This window comes from Lutra lutra, chromosome 8, assembly GCF_902655055.1.
Source record: "Lutra lutra chromosome 8, mLutLut1.2, whole genome shotgun sequence".
NCBI classification, from domain to species: Eukaryota; Metazoa; Chordata; class Mammalia; order Carnivora; family Mustelidae; genus Lutra; species Lutra lutra.
In genome coordinates, this window is record NC_062285.1 from 71,077,607 (window position 1) to 71,095,784 (window position 18,178).

The following is an 18,178-nucleotide window of genomic DNA, read 5'->3' on the forward strand; positions in this document are numbered from 1 at the left end:
AGCAGGAAAAATAATTTTACAACTTGTTAAATTCTTTTAAATTCAGTTATGCCTGCAATGATTATCACTAAGTTCAGCTCACACACCTTTACTAATCTCCTACAACAGACATGCATTTCAGTTTCTCATAATTATCTATACATGTTTCACAGTATTTATGGGCACAGAGGTTTAGATTTTAGAAGGACAATAAAGCAGTTAGACAGCAGTAGATTTAATTTACATTTTACACTGAAAGGCAGGAAAAACCAACAGGAAATCTGCCCTTTTTGATCAAATGGATCCAAATTTTAGTTATATGTGAGGATTTGTTTCAGCCTGATTACTATACAAGGAGGTTCTTTACTTAGACCCCTAGATCGTAAATATGTCAAGATTTTCCACTTAGAGCCCAAAACAAATGTATTTTAAGACCCAAGTACTTTGCTTCAGAGTTTCCTTTAATTAAAGTTTATTCCTTGCTTAAAGGACAACTCTTTTTATTATTTTGTAGTTTACTTTTTCTAACTTCTATATCATTTGTTTCCTCATCATGATTTATTCATTCATTACTGACTCTGTGCCACAGAACTTCTTTATTCTAGACACTGTAATGAAGCATTGGAAATTTGACCATTGTTTGTAAGAATCTGCCAGACTTAGTTTTTTCACTGTGTATTCTACAAAAGCATCTAAATTACATTTTCCTTGATCATTTGAAAAAGTTAGTTAATTTCTATTTCCCACAATTTCTTCTTTTTCTTGGTGTTCTAAAAGCCCTTAAAGTGGTCTCTGTCTATATTAATCATAGATATTGAGAGATGGTAAAATCTTCCTTAGACTTCATCTACACAATACCCTTGTTTTAAGGATAAGGGAAGAGAGAATGACCTTAAGTGGAAATACTTGGTACTAGAACTCGAAGTAAAAACTTAAGTCACCCGATCCACAATCTCTAATTCTTTCCCCAGTGAAGCAATTTCCTGTGCCTTGGTGTCAAGTGGCTTAACTATTACTAGAAAAGGGAGGGGGGCGTCTGGGTGGCTCAGTGGATTAAGCCTTTGCCTTAGGGTTAGGTCATGATCTCAGGGTCCTGGGATGGAGCCCGGCATCTTACTGGGCACTCTGCTCAGCAGGGAGACTGCTTCCCACACCCCCCCACCCCCGCCTGCCTCTTTGCCTACTTGTGATCTCTTTCTGTCAAAATAAAGAAATAAAATCTTAAAAAAAAAAAAAAGAGGGAAATAGAAAAGTGACATCAAGCAACAGAAGTGTGATTTGTACTGATGACTTTTTGAGTCTTTTTCAATCTTGAGAGTCTGTGTTCAGAAGGGTGGTAGAATATGCCACCTCAATATGCTTCTTTAGAATAAGGATTTTTTTGAGCTGATTATTTTTGAGAAACAGCAGACTCTAGGAAAGCTCTGAGTAAGGAGCAGAAGTTGTTAGGGTACGGAGTCGACCACCCCTCAATTAGACAGAGAACACTATCGATAATGCAAGTCACACAGCGAGGTTTATTTCTAGCTAGCTGGGGTCCAAGTATCCGCCTGGTGCAGTGGGTTTCAACAAGGACCCCGAGCACTCAAAGCCAAGGGTTTATATAGCATTTTCAAGGCACTTTTTCATAGCTACATACATATCTTGCACCCCACTTTGACAGTTTAACTTTGTTTAACCTTTTGCCACCCCGGCGTCACCCTGGCGGTTAAGTGAGATTTAGGTTTAGAAGAAATTTAACTTTATTTACATTTCCTTCTGCCTCAGCCTTCTTCAGTTTTATGGTGGGGAGGGTGAACTTAGGCCTCGAGGTACTGAGCCATTTGTCTCTGGAAACTGGGCCATTGAAGAGATAGACTTTTTGTTGTAAATCAGCAGGACATTTGCAAACCAAGGGAGACTCCTGTCTTGCAGAACTGTGATCCCTGCAAGTTAACCATTTGTTTTCTTTAACATCCGGTCCCTGTGGCGCCATCACCTAACCGCCCTGGTGGTATATGATTAAGTTGTTTCTTAGGTTTTAGCTACTTTCTCCTATCTCAAATTATGTGTGCCATGTGGGCTGGTTAGGGACGCTCAGTGAAATGGCTTCCCGGCCTTCAGGATGGCCATTCTTACGCTAACCCACTCTTACAGTGCAAGGTGCCGGCTTTTGCTTTGCCAAGATGGCTGTACTTATGTCAGGGCTAGACTCGAGGTGGGTACAGCCTTGTTTTTCTTGGCCTCCTCACCTGGAGCTGGTTTCCAGGACTTGTTTTTAAGTCCCCTGAGGGAAGGGGAGCAGGGAAAGTTTAAGGGTTAAACAACAAAGTTATTGTTTAACCTCAATGGAAGCCTCTGGCTAAAAGAAAAATATAAAATAGGTCCTTACAAAGTTACCCTTTTATAAGAGAAATTTGCATTTATAAAGAAAAATCTCCATCTTTATCTCCCTCTCAATGCTAGGAAAAAAAGGGCAACTCTAAATCACAAGAGAATCAGAACAAAACAAAGAACAACAGAGACACCGACACAAATCTGTATAGAAAACCATACCTTTACTTTTTACTGTGCTTTTTCTAATAACCTCCTACAATTTGATCCCTTTCCAACCCCTCCCCCCAACATCTTTCTTTTGTCTTTAGCTGAAGTTGGTATTTAAGGTGGTGGCTAGGGCCATCTCAGGGAGTTTACTCATTTTCCCCGGGGTATCTCTCATGCATGCATGAAGTATACATATTGATAAACTGTTTTTCTCTGGTTAATCTAATCTTTTATTATAGGGGGGTCTCAGCCGAGAACTCAGAAGGATAGAAGGAAGATTACTTTTCCTTCCCTACAGTTTCTACAGTGTTCTGGCAAGGGATCACTAAATACTTGGAGAATCCAGTTTCTCTTTATAGCATAATAAACTCACAGGCATTGATTATTCCTACTATTCAAAGTCATAATCCTAAATACTCTGTTTTCTTCAGAAAAAGGTGCCTGAGCAGACTTGGAGTAATGTAATACTGCCATCTAGCATCAAAATTTCAAAATTACCTAAAAATATACTATATGGTTTACTGGAGGGAAAAATATCATCCTATTTATGTATAATAATAAATTTCTATAGAAGGATGACACTAATGCGGTCAGAAAACAGATATGTATGTATGTTTGATAACATGTTCATAATCAGTAAAAATGCCAAAATAATTTAAAAACACCAACCACCAACCAAAATGAAATCGGGAAGTATAAGTTCCCAATTTAATTTTTCTTTTTAAAATTGTATTTGTTGCTCTGGGTCTCTTGAATTCCCATATACATATTAGGATCATCTTGTTAATTTCTAAAAAAAGAGAGAGAGAGACAGCTGGGATTCTGGGAGAGATTGCATTGAATCTGCAATCAATTTAGAGAGTATTGTCATGTTAGTACTATATTCTGATTTATGAACACAGACAGATGTCTTTCCACTTACTCAGATCTTGAATTTCTTTCAACATTGTTTTGTAGTTTTCAGACTAAGTTTTTCACTTTTGTTAAATTTATCCCTAAGTATTTTATTATTTTTGATGGTAATATAAATGAAATTCTTAATTTAATTTTTGGATTGTTCATTGCTAGTGTATACAAATATATTTGATTTTTGTATATTGATCCTGTACTGTGCAACCTTGCTGAACTCATTTATTAGTTTTAATTTTTTAGTGGATCCCTTAAGATGTTCTGTAATTATACAGGACATTCTATATGAATTACATAATGTACAAATAAAAATAGGTTTACTTCTTTCCTTCCGACATGAATACCTTTTATTTCTTTTCCTTCCTAAATTTCCTTGGCTGAAACCTTCAATGCAATGCTGAATAGAAGGGGGGGTAAGAATAGGGAGACCTGGGTGGCTCAGCCAGTTAAGTAGCTGCCTTCAACTCAGGTCATGATCCCAGGGTCCTGGGGTCTGGCTCCCTGCTCAACGGGAAATCTGCTTCTCCATCTCCCTCTGCCCCTACCCACCCTGCTTGTGTGTGTGTGCATGCATGTTCTCTAATAAATAAATAATCTTGAAGAAGAAGGAGAAGAAGAAGAGGAGGAGGATTTTTTTGAGCAGATTATTTTTGAGAAACAGCAGACTCTAGGAAAGCTCTGAATAAGGAGCAGAAGTTGTTAGGGTACGGAGTTGACTACCCGTGTCGATTGAGATGATCATGTGTTTTTTGTCCTTTATTCTAATGATACGGTATATGTCATAGGCAGACTAGTACCCGCAATCAAAGATGTCCACATTTTAATGCCCAGAACCTGAGTGTGTTACATTCCACAAGGCTGCAAATGGAACTAAAGTTGCTGATCAGTGGACTTTAAAATAGGGAGATTATCCTGATTATCCAGGTGGGCCCAGGGTAATCATAAGGGTCTTTATAAGGGAAGGAGGCAGGGGAAGGAGAATCTTAGAGTTGGCAGCATGAGAAGGACTCTGTCCACTGTTACTCATTTTGAATATGGAGGCATGCAAGGAATGTGGTGGCCCCTAGAAGCTGGAAAAGTCAAGGAGGTGAATTCTCTCCCTTGAGCCTCTAAAAAGAAGTGCTGATCCAGATTAGCCCAATGAGGTCTAATTTGGAATTCTGACCTCCAAATTATACAATAATAAATTTGTGTTGCTTTAAGTCACTAAGATTGTAGTAATTTATTACAGTAGCAATAGGAAACTAATAAAGTATATTACATTGATTGATTTTTCAGATGTTAAACCAAACTTTCATTCCTGGGATAAATCCCAGTTGATCATGGCACACAAGTTTTTTTAATATATTGCTAGATTTGATTTGCTAGTGTATTGTTGAGGATTTTTGAGCATATATTCATTAGAGATGTTGGTCTATAGTTTTGTATATGTGTGGTGTCTTAATTTGGCTTTAGCATCAGGGTAATACTGGTCTCATAGAATGAGTTGGGAAGTACTCTCCGTATCTGCTATTAGAAAAGCCACTCCAGCTTTGTTATAGTTACTGTTTTCATGATATAACTTTGTCCATGCTTTTACTTTCAACGTATTTGAAACCTGTCTTTAATCTAGATTTCCTATATAATGGATTTCTTTTATAATAAATGATATTTTTATGGCAATAAAACTGCACTTTTTCTCTTATGAGCTGTAATTTTTTAAAAATTAGCTGATGTAAACTTTTGTTTTTTTAAGTTTAATTCCTTTTCATTTTCATATGCTCTGGTTCTCTTTTTTGCACTAAGTCTTGGTATTTGGGCTTCTTTTTGGTTTGTTTAAAATAAAATTTAGAGAGTGCCTGGGAGGCTCAGTCATTTAAGCATCTGCCCTCAGCTCAGGTCATGATTCTAAGGTCCTGGGATCAGAGCTGCACATCAGGCTCCCTGCTCAGTGGGGAGTCTGCTTCTCCCTCTGCTCCTCCCCTGCTTGTGTTCACTCTCCCTCTCTCAAATGAATAAATATTTAAATATTTAAAAAATTAAAAAATAAAATTTAGAAACTGTATGTTGGACCCACTTTTTTTTTTTTCTATTGGTTTGTGAAATCTATAACTCTAACAGCCACTAAACTAGAAAATTTCCAAGACTAGTTTGGAGTGCTGTTGTATACACAACATAGGCTGTTTCTATTAAACAAGTTTAGTAAACTTATGAATAATTTTTAAAGTAGTAACATTTTATCAGTATTTTTGCTTTAACTCGTATTTTTTTAAACTTTTTAAAAAAATTTTAATTTGTTTATTTGACAGACAGAGTTCACAAGTAGGCAGAGAGGCAGGCAGAGAAGGCGGGGGGAGGGGGAAAGCAGGCTCCCCACTGAGCAGAGAGCCCGATGTGGGGCTCGATGTGGGGCTCGATGTGGGGCTTGATCTCAGGACCCTGGGATCATGACCTGAGCTGAAAGCAGAGGCTTTAACCCACTGAGCCACCCAGGCCCCCCTTTAACTCGTATTTTTTTAAAAGACATTATAAAATTGACTTTGCAAAAGAAATGTAAACCATATTAAAATCACTACTATACATTGAGAATTGAGAATAATTGAGAACCATCTAAAAGTCCAATAATATGGATTGGTTAAATTATAATGAATTCATGTTTTACTTATCTATTAAAAATCATGCTTTATAATAGTATTGTGTGACATGGAAAATGTTTACCTCTAGGTCAAGTTGTCCTATTCTAGTAATTGCTCCCTCCCCTAGCCATTTTGGGTATGTTGCTGCTTCCCAAATTGTCTTATCACATCTATTGGCTTTCTTTAATCCTGCTCACTCCTTTGCACCCAGTTGCTTTGTTAATCCTTGCTCAAGCACACCATGTTAGTGTGTCTGTTGCCTGCCAGGACCCTGAGAAAATTTATACACAGGTTAATGGTGACATTATAGCTTTAATCTCTGGCTGGTGAAATTAAGACAAAATTACAGAGAAAATGATGAATGCCTAATTTCAAGTATTATTATGATATGTGCACTGCAGCTGATAATGAGGGTTACCACTAATTAAATGTTTTAAGTTATTGTTATTTATATATCATCCCCTTTAATCTTTTCAATAACCCTATGAGGTATCATAGTTATCATCCCTAGTTTATACATGAGGACAAATTAAATATCTTTGATTATTGTGAATTAATATATTGTCATTGTTTTCTTTTGTAGATCATTCACGAGAAGTCCTGGAGCAATTAGTAGGCCCAAACAAACTAAAGCAAGTGACATGGACTGTTTATTGATGCTTATTGAAGCTTTTCAAAGCAAGGATCTTTATACTACATTCCCAGGAAACAATGGTCTTAGAGATTGGCTTTCAGATAATGTGCTTTTTGCTTTGAAGTTAACAGACCCTTAAACATTTAATAGTGCTATTGTGTTTGTTTGCAGAGTCATTTGTTTTTGACATGGTAAGCCTAGCATGCCCTCTGATGTATTGGGGTGGGGGGGGGGGCGGGAGGGGAATATTGTGTTTGTTTCTTAAATAACAAAGTTTTAAATTACCAGTTTTTCCTGGAGATTTTCTTCTCCTACCTACCTAGTTGAGCTGCCATAAGAGAAATTTACCAGTATGAATAACTACTAGGAGAATTCTTAGTATCTCTAAAAGCGTAATTACCTTCCTACTTATTTTCTGGCCCCTACTTTCCTTAAGTATTTAAATGCTCATTGGCCAAAAAGCAAAGCTGAACATCAGGCCTATATATCCTCACAGAATTTAATATTTCAATAAAACAAAGAAATAGAATAGTTTACTGTCATAAACCCATGACATCATCCAACTCAGCCATTCAGAATATAAATGTTACTGAGACCCTTGCCCAGCCACTTCATTAATTGTCATGGCTACTTTTCCCAAATACATGCTATTGATCTATGAAACTTCCTCCTTAACAACTGCATTCAGGAAAGCGGAAGAATGAGTAAATAGAAAGTATCAATATAGAGGCTGTTTTCTAAAGATCTGTCAGTTTCATATCCTGAACTAAACAACACAGATCTTAGTTTTCAAATGAATTGCATTACTCTTTTATAATCATGAAATTCTCTGAAGTATATATAGTGTGCTTAAACCATCCCAAATTTAGTATATTCCCTGTGCCATGAGATTGTCTCAGTAGGACTTTTTTTTAAAAGATTTCCTACTTTAACTCTGATGTAGTACAAAAGAAGGGAAGTATGGGATGGTAGATTTCTTCTACATGTTTAGAAGAGGGTTTATACAGTCAACTCTATTTCTTGACCTTACTACTAATTACTTTATAAATGCGGTATATTATATATAATATATATTGCCCCTCATAGGTAGGACATATGTATATATGTGTACAATGGGTAAAGCTTGTTCCACCTATGAAATTTTTCTAAAGACAAATTCAATAAAATGTAATAGTAAACATCAAGCAAAGTTGGTAGCTTTTCCCCCTTTTGGGGAAACAAGTTTTTCAAGATCTAAAGTGTCAGCTTTTTAGGGTCTATAAGGAATTATCTTCCTGGAAGCACTTTGCAGTTTAATAGTCTTGCCTTTTTTATATTGCTGGTTGTATTAACTATTTCTGTTTAAAATTTCAGTACCCCATTCCTACCTATTTCTATCATCCTCACTTCATACTTCGACCTCTTTATTTTTCTCCTTACCATCTATCACCCTCTGGCATCTTGTCTGTTTTTTATTATCTACTCCCTAGAATATAAGCTTCATAAAGACAGGAACTTTTGTCTTTTCTTCCCAGTGCCTAGAACAGTATCTGGTACATAATAAGCACCCAATATTTGTTAAATGAATAAACACACAAAAAATGAATAAATAAAGGAGAAAAATGAATAAATAAAAATAATACCCATACTTCCAGTTTCCACTTTGATGTTATTAAGTGATTAGGAGTCCTCACTCCTGTCCCTCTAAGATAAAAGCTGAACAAACTGAAAATCATGAAGTAGTACAGTATTACATGAATGTGGACTTGGACTAGATATATGTGTATACTAGGGCAACCACTAAACACAAATTTTTAAATATGTATAATTTCTATCCGAGAGGAGAGAAAATAGAATCATATAAAATTCTCAATTAAAACCAGAGAAGGCAGGAAAAGAGTGGAACACCAAAAAAGAAACAAGGAACTAGGGCAACAAATAGAAAACAGTTATAAATATGGGTAGAAATTAATCCAGCTATATCAATAACCCCTTTAAATGTGAATGGTCTTAATACAAACCTCTTTGTTAAACTATTGTTGTGGAAAATCTGAAGCAGCCGAGGAAACTCAAGCGGCACGCAGCAAAGCAGGAAGACTTAGCTTTATTATAGCGGGCAGGCCCAGCGGGATCATTTCCCAAAGGCTGAGCACCCAATAGGGTTAGGAGTGAGTTTTTATGGTTACGGGTGATGGGGGATAGCAACAGGACGTTTTCACAGTCTCTCAAGGCCAAATGGCCCCTTCAAGTGGAAGTATAATCTATGCGGAGGCATCTCAGGAGAATGCTAAATCACCCCCGGGGACTTGTTTCTTTTTTTCTTAATCAAACAGGACCCGCCTCTGGTCTTTTTCTTCTGCCACAGCAGAGCAATGAGTTGTTATCTTATCTTAACAAAATGGGATGGCCATTTGGTCTTTTCTTCTGCCCCAGCAGGAGCAATGGGGAGTAGGTGAGGGGCAGGGGCTGGGGCCTTGGGAGTCTCTATCCCATCACTATGAAGTCATTCAAGGCTCATCATTATATACAGGGTAGATTTTAAAATATCTTAAGTAATGGGCACCTGGGTGGCTCAGCTGATTAGCTGCCTTCAGCTCAGGTCAAGATCCCCAGGGTCCTGGGATCAAGGGCTCCCTGCTCAGTGGGAAACCTGCTTCTCCCTCTCCCACTCCCCTTGCTTGTGTTCCCCCTCTCTCTCTGTGTCTCTCCCTGTCAAATAAATAAATAAAATCTTAAAAAATAAAATAAAATAAAATATCTTAAGTAACATTTGGATATCTCAAAGACCTTGTACCCTCCTAATAAATCACCAAAAGAGGATAACAAAAACAGGGTTTGTAGATATTTAGACTTAAACGTAAATCTTCTCTTTGTCTCATCAAGTTGACTTCCACAGTGCTCCAGAGTATAATTTACTCTTCTCTTTCTGGGAAGTACAATAACCAGGAGAGCACTCTGAATTTTCCAAAGATATTGTCAACAAAACTTTTTCCTCTCAAATAGCATCCGGTGCCATTGTAACCTTTAATTTCTATTAATTTTAACCAAGTCTGAATCAAAATTTAGGTTGATCACATTTAAGACCCAACATACCAATGGAAATTAGATGCACAAAAGTTGTTTCACTGGGCTGAAATAAACTCTGACTTCCAAGTTCAACAATTTCCAAATCCTCCAGAGCTGGGCTCCCAAACTCCCGTCGAATTATCCTATTTTCCTATCTAAGCAACAACTTGCCCTTAACTGCTTTCTCCACATTCCCACTGTATGACTATAACTCTGATCACATCTCCCTGGTACCATAATCCCAATGGTATGCACGCGTTATTAGAAAGTTTGTATATAATGCACATGTTATGAACAACTCCAAAGCAGTGCTTGAAAACATAAGAAAGCACATTAGAAAGGCTGCATTTTATATTTCACTTGTAACATATATAATGCTGGTGTTTAGTTTTAAATTAGAGAATAAAAAATCTATAGTACAGAATCATAAGACCCAAAGGTAAAACCCGGAGACCTCCCACCCCAGTCTCCCAGGTATCTGGTATCCTCCCAGAAGACAACCACAGTTAGCAATTACTTATTTATCTTTTCAGGGATATGCTATGTATGTTGCAAACAAATATGTATTGTATTTGTATATATATACATATATATATATGTATATATATACACATATGTGGGTACATACATACATCTTTTCATATGTTCCTCTATAAATAGTGGTATGCTATACATATTCTTCTTCACATTCTCATTTATGTCATAGGGTTTTTATTGATATATAAGATCCTGACAACCTGGACCATGTAGTGGTAGCATAACCAATTTCTAGCTAACCTTAGTGAACCATAAAGAAGCATCAAAAAGTGTCATGGTATCACTAGGAAATTCTAAAATCTTTATTTTATTTATTTATTTATTTTATTTTAAAATCTTTATTTTTATCCATGACTGTCAGTTGAGGTCCTATTGTGTACCAAGTACTGTATGAGGCACTTTATTCTTTCATTTAATAAAATAGCCTTGAGGTGAGGTTTCTTAAGTTTGTTACAGTTTTATAGATGAAGAAATTAAAGTTCAGAGAGCTTAACTGGCCTAAAGTCCCAACTAGAAAGTGACAGAGTTGCCTGACTCCAAAGCCCACATACTCTGTAGCACACTAAATGCAGCTCTGATCTTTACAGGTCATTGTTTTTGAAATATAGTACTCTTTTCTATTTTGTATTGGGTCTAATTTGAAGATCCATCATATAGTTTTCTCAACTACAGAAACAGACTTCGCTTTTTCATTTTCTTTCTCATTCTTCTCTACTACTTAAGTTACATGTTGCTACCATTTTGGTACTGCCTTCTAGAATTCTATTCCTATAGCAGTAAAAGTAGAAAACTGTCAGGTAGAGATTTGCATATTTGGCATAATGCAGAATGAGTTACATGACAAAGGCTGACAAAACTTATGACTTAGTATTTTGGAAACAAGATATACATGCTTTAAACTGGAGGGTCTTTTAGCGTTAAACCCAAACATAGTTATATTCACTTGGAAGTACTTGGACAACTCAAGGCTGAAAATCCCATACTGTGCTTGTTGTCAACCCATTGTTTTCCCTCCTGGTAGGCTCTGGAAGTGAATATTCTACCACTTTGTGCAGTTGATGTTGAATGCTATGTCCACTAAACTGGGGTCGTCCAGGGTCACCAATCAGTACTCGAGTTCTGTGGGTCCAAAAGCAATTCTTCAGCCATTGATGAAGACTGTCTGCAAGGTCTTCATCATAAAACATATCTCCAAGCACAACAAGGTCCCACTTTTCTTGTTCCAAATCCAAAATGTTTTTGGTTAAAATGGGAAAAGGGTTCAGTTGGTTCAACTCACAATTCAGTATGATAGCCATTCCTGCAACTTTAAAAAGCACATAATGAATTGGTTTATGCTAGGCAGTTTTAATCCCCTATTGATTAATTTAAGTAATTTAGAAAATCTAACAATATTTTTTCCCTTTTATTGAAAGTTGTTTTTTAGGTAAAGAACATCTACCAACATAAACTATTTACTGCAATTTTCAAATATATGAGTGGATATCCTAAAAACAAAACAAACAGTACAAAACACCTAGAAATGTGGAGGTTTCAAGGAATATTTACTGATCTAATAACCAAGAGGTTTGGTTTATTATAGCTGTCCAGGGAAACAGGTCTTGGACTTGAGCAACCTGAGTCCCCTGTATAAAATAAGGATCTTGGGGCACCGGGGTGGCTCAGTCCATTAAGCGTCTGACTCTTGATTTCAGCTCAGGTCATGATCTCAGAGTTGTGAGATCAAGCCCTGCACTAGGCTCACATGCTGGGTGTGGAGCCTGCTTAAGATTCTCTCTCTCCCTCTTCCTCTACCCCTCTCACCAGATCCTCAGTAAAATTGAAAACTAAAAGAAAATCAGATAAAATTAAAACTGACTTGTTTCAACTTGGGTTTTAATGGAATAAAATCACCCTCAAAACACAAGGCCTATCTTCACTTGGGTTTTGGGTCAAATATATACAACCTACATATTTCAGGAAATCCCTTGCCCAGAAATTAACAGTAAGTGCTCCCAGCTTGGTACACTTTGGGATATCCGACAGATATAAATACAAATCCTCTTAAGAAATATGCACTTCAATTCAGGACCCACAGGATCTTCACAGATTATGTCCCACTGAACATAAGTTCACAATATCTGATGACAAAATTATGCATGGAAATAAGCTATCATGTTGAGGCATCCATACATATTTATCCTGGAAGAAAATAAAGATGAGCTTTAAATATTTTTAAATATGAGATCCTTACTAGGGTCTATGTCGTTGGCCAAGATCCTTGATGCCCCACTCATCTTGGCAGCAATAGCTGAAGCTCCACATCCACTCCCAAGATCTAACACAGACTTTCCTCTAACAACATCAGGATTATCCAAAAGATACCTAATTTGGAAAGAAAGCAAAGAACACTATCTGAGATAGAAGGTTAGCAGGAGGTATTAAAAAAAGAAAATCTTTTCTTTTTTTTTTAAGCTCTATGCCCAACATAGGGGTTGAACTCATGACCCTGAGATCAAAAGTCACAAGCTCTAATGACTGAACCAACCAGGCAATCCCCCCAAAAATGTCTTTTAAAAATACTGAGCACCTATTATGATCCTGAAACAGTCAAGCACCTACAATATAGACCGACAAAATACTGCTATAATAAGGATTCAGTAAACTAGATTCAAAATTTAAAATTTAAAACTGATTGTCCATCATAGAGTGGTTTTACCTATAGCTTATGTTGAGTTATAATGACCTCTCTGGTAGGTACAAAGTCCAGTTCAATCAATTTGGACTGAGGCTAAACAGTTATCAAACACTGAAGATGGATGAGAAACCCTGAAATAATATATATCAACCAACACTTGACCTTACTACTGAAAAATGAAGAATATCAGGGATTATGGCAAAGTAGGGGTATACATGGCTGTCTAAATGGAAAGCTGCTACCCATTTTTAGCTCACTGCTGCCATGTAGAAATCCTGTGTTAATCAGATACCTCTGTTTTTTCAAGATCAGACCTTTTTACATGAAATTTCCCAAGTTTATTTTTATTTCTTATTTTTTTTAAACTTCCCAAGTTTTAAATGTTAGCAACTGATTTTTCATTTTAAGTTTACAAGTAAAGGCCAAACAAAACACATCTGTGGGTGTACCAACTTGTGACCTCTGATTCAGTCTGTTAAGGAATTTGATTGTATTTTTTTTTTAATTTATTTATTTATTTGACAGACAGAGATCACAAGCAGGCAGAGAGGCAGGCAGAGAGAGGAAGGGAAGCAGGTTCCCTGTTGAGCAGAGAGCCCGATGCGGGGCTCGATCCCAGGACCCTGGGATCATGACCTGGGCTGAAGGCAGAGGCTTTAACCCACTGAGCCACCGAGGCGCCCCTTTGATTGTATTTTTATTTGAAGTTGACAAACAATCACTTTAATAGACGTCACTGAAAATGTCAATATTTTCAAGGTATGATGTAAGTGAACATAGCTTGAAAATTTGGCAGCAACCAGAAAATCAGAATTGTTTGATAACACCTGGAAAGTTTTCCAATCATCAGGATTCTCTAAACAGCTCTACATATGCATTTATTTATTTTGCATTTAAACTATATACAACATTAATTCTGTTAGGTCATCCCACTCCTGCAAATGAGAAGTGCTTATCCATTTAATTTCAGAGGTCAATAGGCTAAAGGTATAAGCAAGTTTAATCATTAAACAATCTAAGAGCAAAAGCCAGACTGAAATGCTAAAAGCTCTTGCCTTTGTCTCAGCAGTTGTGTTTTAATAAAAAGCATAGTGTGATGTATGAGAGAATGTCCGAAAGAACATTTCTGCAGTGTGGGGGCTGAGGGGTGGGTGGAAGAGGAGACCTTAACAATGCAGATTCAGGGCACACCTGGCTGGCTCAGTTTGTACAGCATGCAATTCTTGGTCTCCGGGTTGTGAATTCAAGCCCCACCATTGGCATAGAGCTTACTTGAAAAAAAAAAGAAAATGCAGATTCAAGTCCAGAGTTCAACTGAGATGTCACTAAGTCACTAGAGAAGAGGGAATCCTTGTGGGGCCCACTCACCCAGATCTCTTGTTTTTTGGGTAATTGAAAGAAGTGAGCCTCCAGGGAGGGATGGAGTGTGAGGCTCGAGGAGCAACATTTATGAGATTAAACTAGGAGAGCTGAAGGACTGGGGCTTTAAGAAACTGCACTGGCCATACTTTATGAACCATGAACCAGAGAATAGTGTGAAATTTCCAGATCATTCATAGTATCTAGGGTCTTGACAGCTGATCCTAGGGTTTCTCTTAGAGAACTATATTTGGGGAAATACATTGATAAGCCTGGAGTATGCTTAAATTGCTCCAAATTAAGAAAATAAGAATTTGGGGGTTTCACTGTTGTTTTGTTTGTTTGTTTGTTTGGTTTTGTTTTTGTGAGGAGCAAAGAGAATGCAGCGTTGGAAGTGGCTGAAAAGAGAATCTGAAGAAAACGTGATCTGTTTGGGCTTTAAAGCTTCCCATTTCAGATAGGGAAATACCTAGACAGTGCCTGGCCTCCTGGCCAGTAGATTGCCCAGTAAGGCTCGCTGTAGGGCCACAGGTCAGCTTTTTGCCACCAGAACTTGCATCTGGGCGTCAAAAGCCGCAACTGGATTTCAGGGGTGAGGCTGCCACTGCTGGTGACTTCGGTGTTCTCTTCCAGGAAAGCTTTCATCTTGGGGTCCAAAAAGCTTCCAGTTCTTCTCCAAGGGGAATGGCCCCAGGGAAACAAGGAAAGACCATTGCTTCTCACAGCTTTCAGAAAGACACCACAGTGGTTCATGTGAAATAGTGCAAATGCTCTCCAACCTAGGCTCAAAGCCATCATCCTTTTCCAAAACACAGGTTCTGTCAACGTGGCTGTTGATAAGAACTGCTGCTCCTCCTGAGGAAGGAAGGGTCTGGCTGCTACCGTAATCTCAACTGGAATCTGTGGGTCTCTAAAAACAGAAATAATACTGAAAATTCCAAGGTTCACTGACACTTCCAAATCCCATTACATAGGAAGAAAATATTATAGTATAAGCTCTGTAGCAGATGATTCACAAGTGCAAGTCCATTTCAGATGGAAATATTGGTGCATCAACTTAGGAAAATCCAACTTTTTTTTTTTTTTAAAGATTTTATTTATTTATTTGACAGACAGAGATCACAAGTAGGCAGAGAGGCAGGCAGAGAGAGAGGGAGAGGGAAGCAGGCTCCCTGCTGAGCTGAGAGCCCGATGCAGGACTCAATCCCAGGACCCCAAGATGATGACCTGAGCCGCATGCAGCAGCTTAACCCACTGAGCCACCCAGGTGCCCCCAAATCCAACCTTCTAAAAGGAAGTATTTTGGAGTGCCTGGGTGGCTCAATGGGTTAAAGCCTCTGCCTTCAGCTCAGGTCATGATCCCAGGGTCCTGGGATTGAGCCCAGCGTCTGGACTTTCTGCTCAGCAGGGAGCCTGCTTCCCTTCCTCTCTCTCTCTCTCTGCCTGCCTCTCTACTTGTAATCTCTGTCAAATAAATAAATAAATAAATCTTTAAAAAAAATTTTAAAGGAAGTATTTTCACAACAAAGACCTTTTAATAATTTAGAACAATAAACATACAAGCATTTGATTTTGAGAGAAAACCTCCGGAACATGCCAGTTACATAAAATAAGGTTTAAAGTTCTTTCACACACACACAAAATAAAGTTCTTTAACACATTCAATAAATCACTTACTTTGAAGCAGGCACTGTGAGCAAAGTCAGTCTCCATCTTTGGGATGCTTAGATTCTAGCGGTGAGGTAGAGCTGTTACCAGGGCAAACACGGTTCTTGGCTTTATGAAGTCTTGCCAAGAGTTGTAGAGGTTACCAAACTATAATTGTGGACAAAGATATACAAATTATACTGAGTACACTCTATTTATGTAATGGCTGTTGTAGCATAAAACATCAATGTAATCAAAATTCAGATTTTTTCTTTAAAACTTTATGGACTTGTCATAAAAGATTATCAACTCGCAAATATCCTCCTGTAACTACCTCCGATGACTCAATTTTACCAAGCCTCGGCCGAAAAGGCTTACTCCAATAGAAAAATGCCTTGATAATAAGAAAGAATAAGAAACAGCAATTTAAACACAAACTACATGCCCAATTATTTGGGACCGCTGAACTGTTCTGCATAAATGTTTTAAATAGTCCTGTACCCATCCGCCCAAATATTTACAGTAGGCGCCCCAAACTCAAACGCCTACCAGGGGGGCGGACTGGTGACCCTGAGTGGCGCCGCTGGTTATAACAGAGGGGCTGTGGCGACCTGGAGACTGTTTCTGAGCAGTGCAAAGGGGCCAGCAAACTGCTTCCCGGTAAAAGAACACGCTGCCAGATCTTCCAGTTTCTCAAGATAATCCAGGGCTTCACACATAAACCCCCACTTGTAAACAAAAGCGATCAATTAAATTATCAGAACACAGGGCTGGCTAAAACTCCTGCCACGCCACTTGTGTATGAGTTCAGGGTAGACCTGCACTGGGTATCATCTCCCCATCGTGCCCTCGGGATCCCAGGGTCTCTAACCGCCTCTTCTCTCTGGACTAATTCTGTTCGGAAGCGTTGGGTCAGCCCTTGAATCGCAGGAGCCGAGGCTTGTAAACACAGCCCCGCAAACAGGAGGCGATTTTGGTTTGGAACCTCAGGTCGTCTACACCGGCGCCTCCCCCTTCCACCCCAGCACCAATGGAGCATCCTTTGTGCACGTGACTATGCGGGGGACACAAAGTACCTGTTATTAATTGTTAAGGAAAGAAGAGGGGTTAAAAGGGTAAGTTTCCCAAAGTGTTCCTGACCACGTTATTGCACTCCGAGGAGAACGGAACTCGGTCTTAAAGGGGCAGGCACAGTCGTCCTTTTGTCCTTACCAGGCTGGCCTAACAGTGGCCCAGCGAAGCGCTCGCCTTTGTACGTCTTTCCTGGCATTCTTCAGAATCGTACCTGGTGCGCCGAGATCCCCCCAACTAGACAAGCTGCGCGCGACTCCGGGTGCCGAGCGTGGACCGCGCACCCCGCCCTCCTTCCCCAGCAACCTCCCTCGGCCTTTTCCTACTTCTCTTAAAGGGGCAGGGCCTTCAGGAGAGGCGGCGCCCGACCTCGCTCTGGAAGCAAGGGACCGTAAAACTCTGATTTCTGCGAGATCCAAACTGTGGAGCGTCTGCTTTTGTCAGTCACTTGTTGGAGAGGAAGAATGTTTCTCTTCCCTTCCTCCATCCTTCAAAGCTTCTTCCAGCTGCTCTTAGAATTGACATGAAACACATCAACAGAAGAAAACCAAATTGGATCTTATAACTGTGGGAAGGCCAGGTGTAGGAGAGATGCAAAAATAGAAAAGTAAAAGGTTTACATGTCACCCTGAACTAAGGAGAAGGGAGTTTGGGACTTAAAAGGGAAAGAAAGTAACGCACAGAAGATGAAAAGGTATTAATGTTTACTGGGCTGCACAGAAACAAGAGGACGGGGAGAGAATTTTAACAACAGACTTCGCTGAATTCCTCCCTATCACACCTAGTTCATATTATGCTGTAATTATCTATGGAAATAGATTTCTTCTGGACCACATCCTCTATTTATATTGTTTAGGTTAAAAGGCTTCCCTCCGGAGGCCTGGCTCCCAAGCCCTCCAATTTAGGGACGCCTGAGCCACACCCCAGGACTCCGCCTGCCACCCAGGAGGAAACCTTGCCTTTTGGAGCTGTGCAAAACCCTCAGAGCTGGAGAAACCTGCATGGACCCGCAAGGCCACCCCCACCTTCGGCGCCCACTGCTGCCCACTAACCCAGAGCCTGATGTGCAGCCCGATCTCCTTCCTGAACTCTGCCCCAGGGGAGCTCCCCTTAGCGTGGGTCCGCTGTGGTCCCAGACTGGTGAAAGACACACTTAGCAAGAAGGCCCTCCAGACACCGGGT

At 39.1% G+C, this 18,178-nt stretch overlaps 2 protein-coding genes across 5 annotated transcripts in view; one reads left to right on the forward strand and one right to left on the reverse strand.

The window, feature by feature from the left end:
- The window catches only part of AMN1 (antagonist of mitotic exit network 1 homolog), a 116,862-nt gene extending 109,292 nt beyond the window's left edge, over positions 1-7,570 (forward strand). For both annotated transcript variants that reach the window (XM_047741185.1, XM_047741186.1), the window contains exon 9: positions 6,610-7,570. In XM_047741185.1, coding sequence (XP_047597141.1) covers positions 6,610-6,683 — 74 coding nt within the window. In that variant the 3' untranslated portion in view covers positions 6,684-7,570. The remainder of the gene's footprint in view (positions 1-6,609) is intronic.
- Positions 7,571-10,569: 2,999 nt separating this feature from the next.
- On the reverse strand, positions 10,570-17,284 carry ETFBKMT (electron transfer flavoprotein subunit beta lysine methyltransferase). Of its 3 annotated transcripts, none has more exons than XM_047741183.1 (5): positions 17,138-17,284; positions 15,956-16,093; positions 14,748-15,188; positions 12,476-12,606; positions 10,570-11,548 (listed from the first exon to the last, which is right to left on the reverse strand). In XM_047741183.1, exons 3-5 carry the CDS (start codon positions 15,074-15,076, stop codon positions 11,205-11,207), a joined length of 804 nt encoding a protein of 267 aa, XP_047597139.1. In that variant the 5' UTR covers positions 15,077-15,188; positions 15,956-16,093; positions 17,138-17,284; the 3' UTR covers positions 10,570-11,204. The 3 variants fall into 3 exon arrangements, with proteins under 3 accessions (XP_047597139.1, XP_047597140.1, XP_047597138.1); XM_047741184.1 differs by lacking the exon at positions 17,138-17,284 and adding an exon at positions 17,002-17,122; XM_047741182.1 differs by lacking the exon at positions 17,138-17,284 and adding an exon at positions 16,475-16,649.
- Positions 17,285-18,178: the final 894 nt, after the last annotated feature.

Coding starts and splice junctions, on each gene's coding strand:
- ETFBKMT (XM_047741183.1), bottom strand. CDS start 15,076: ATGATGGCTTTGAGCCTAGGTTGGAGAGCATTTGCACTATTTCACATG. Junction 12,607..14,747: donor GGAGGCCAGGCACTGTCTAG/GTATTTCCCTAT, acceptor TTTCCAAATTAG/GTATCTTTTGGATAATCCTG. Junction 11,549..12,475: donor GGCCAACGACATAGACCCTA/GTAAGGATCTCA, acceptor TGCTTTTTAAAG/TTGCAGGAATGGCTATCATA.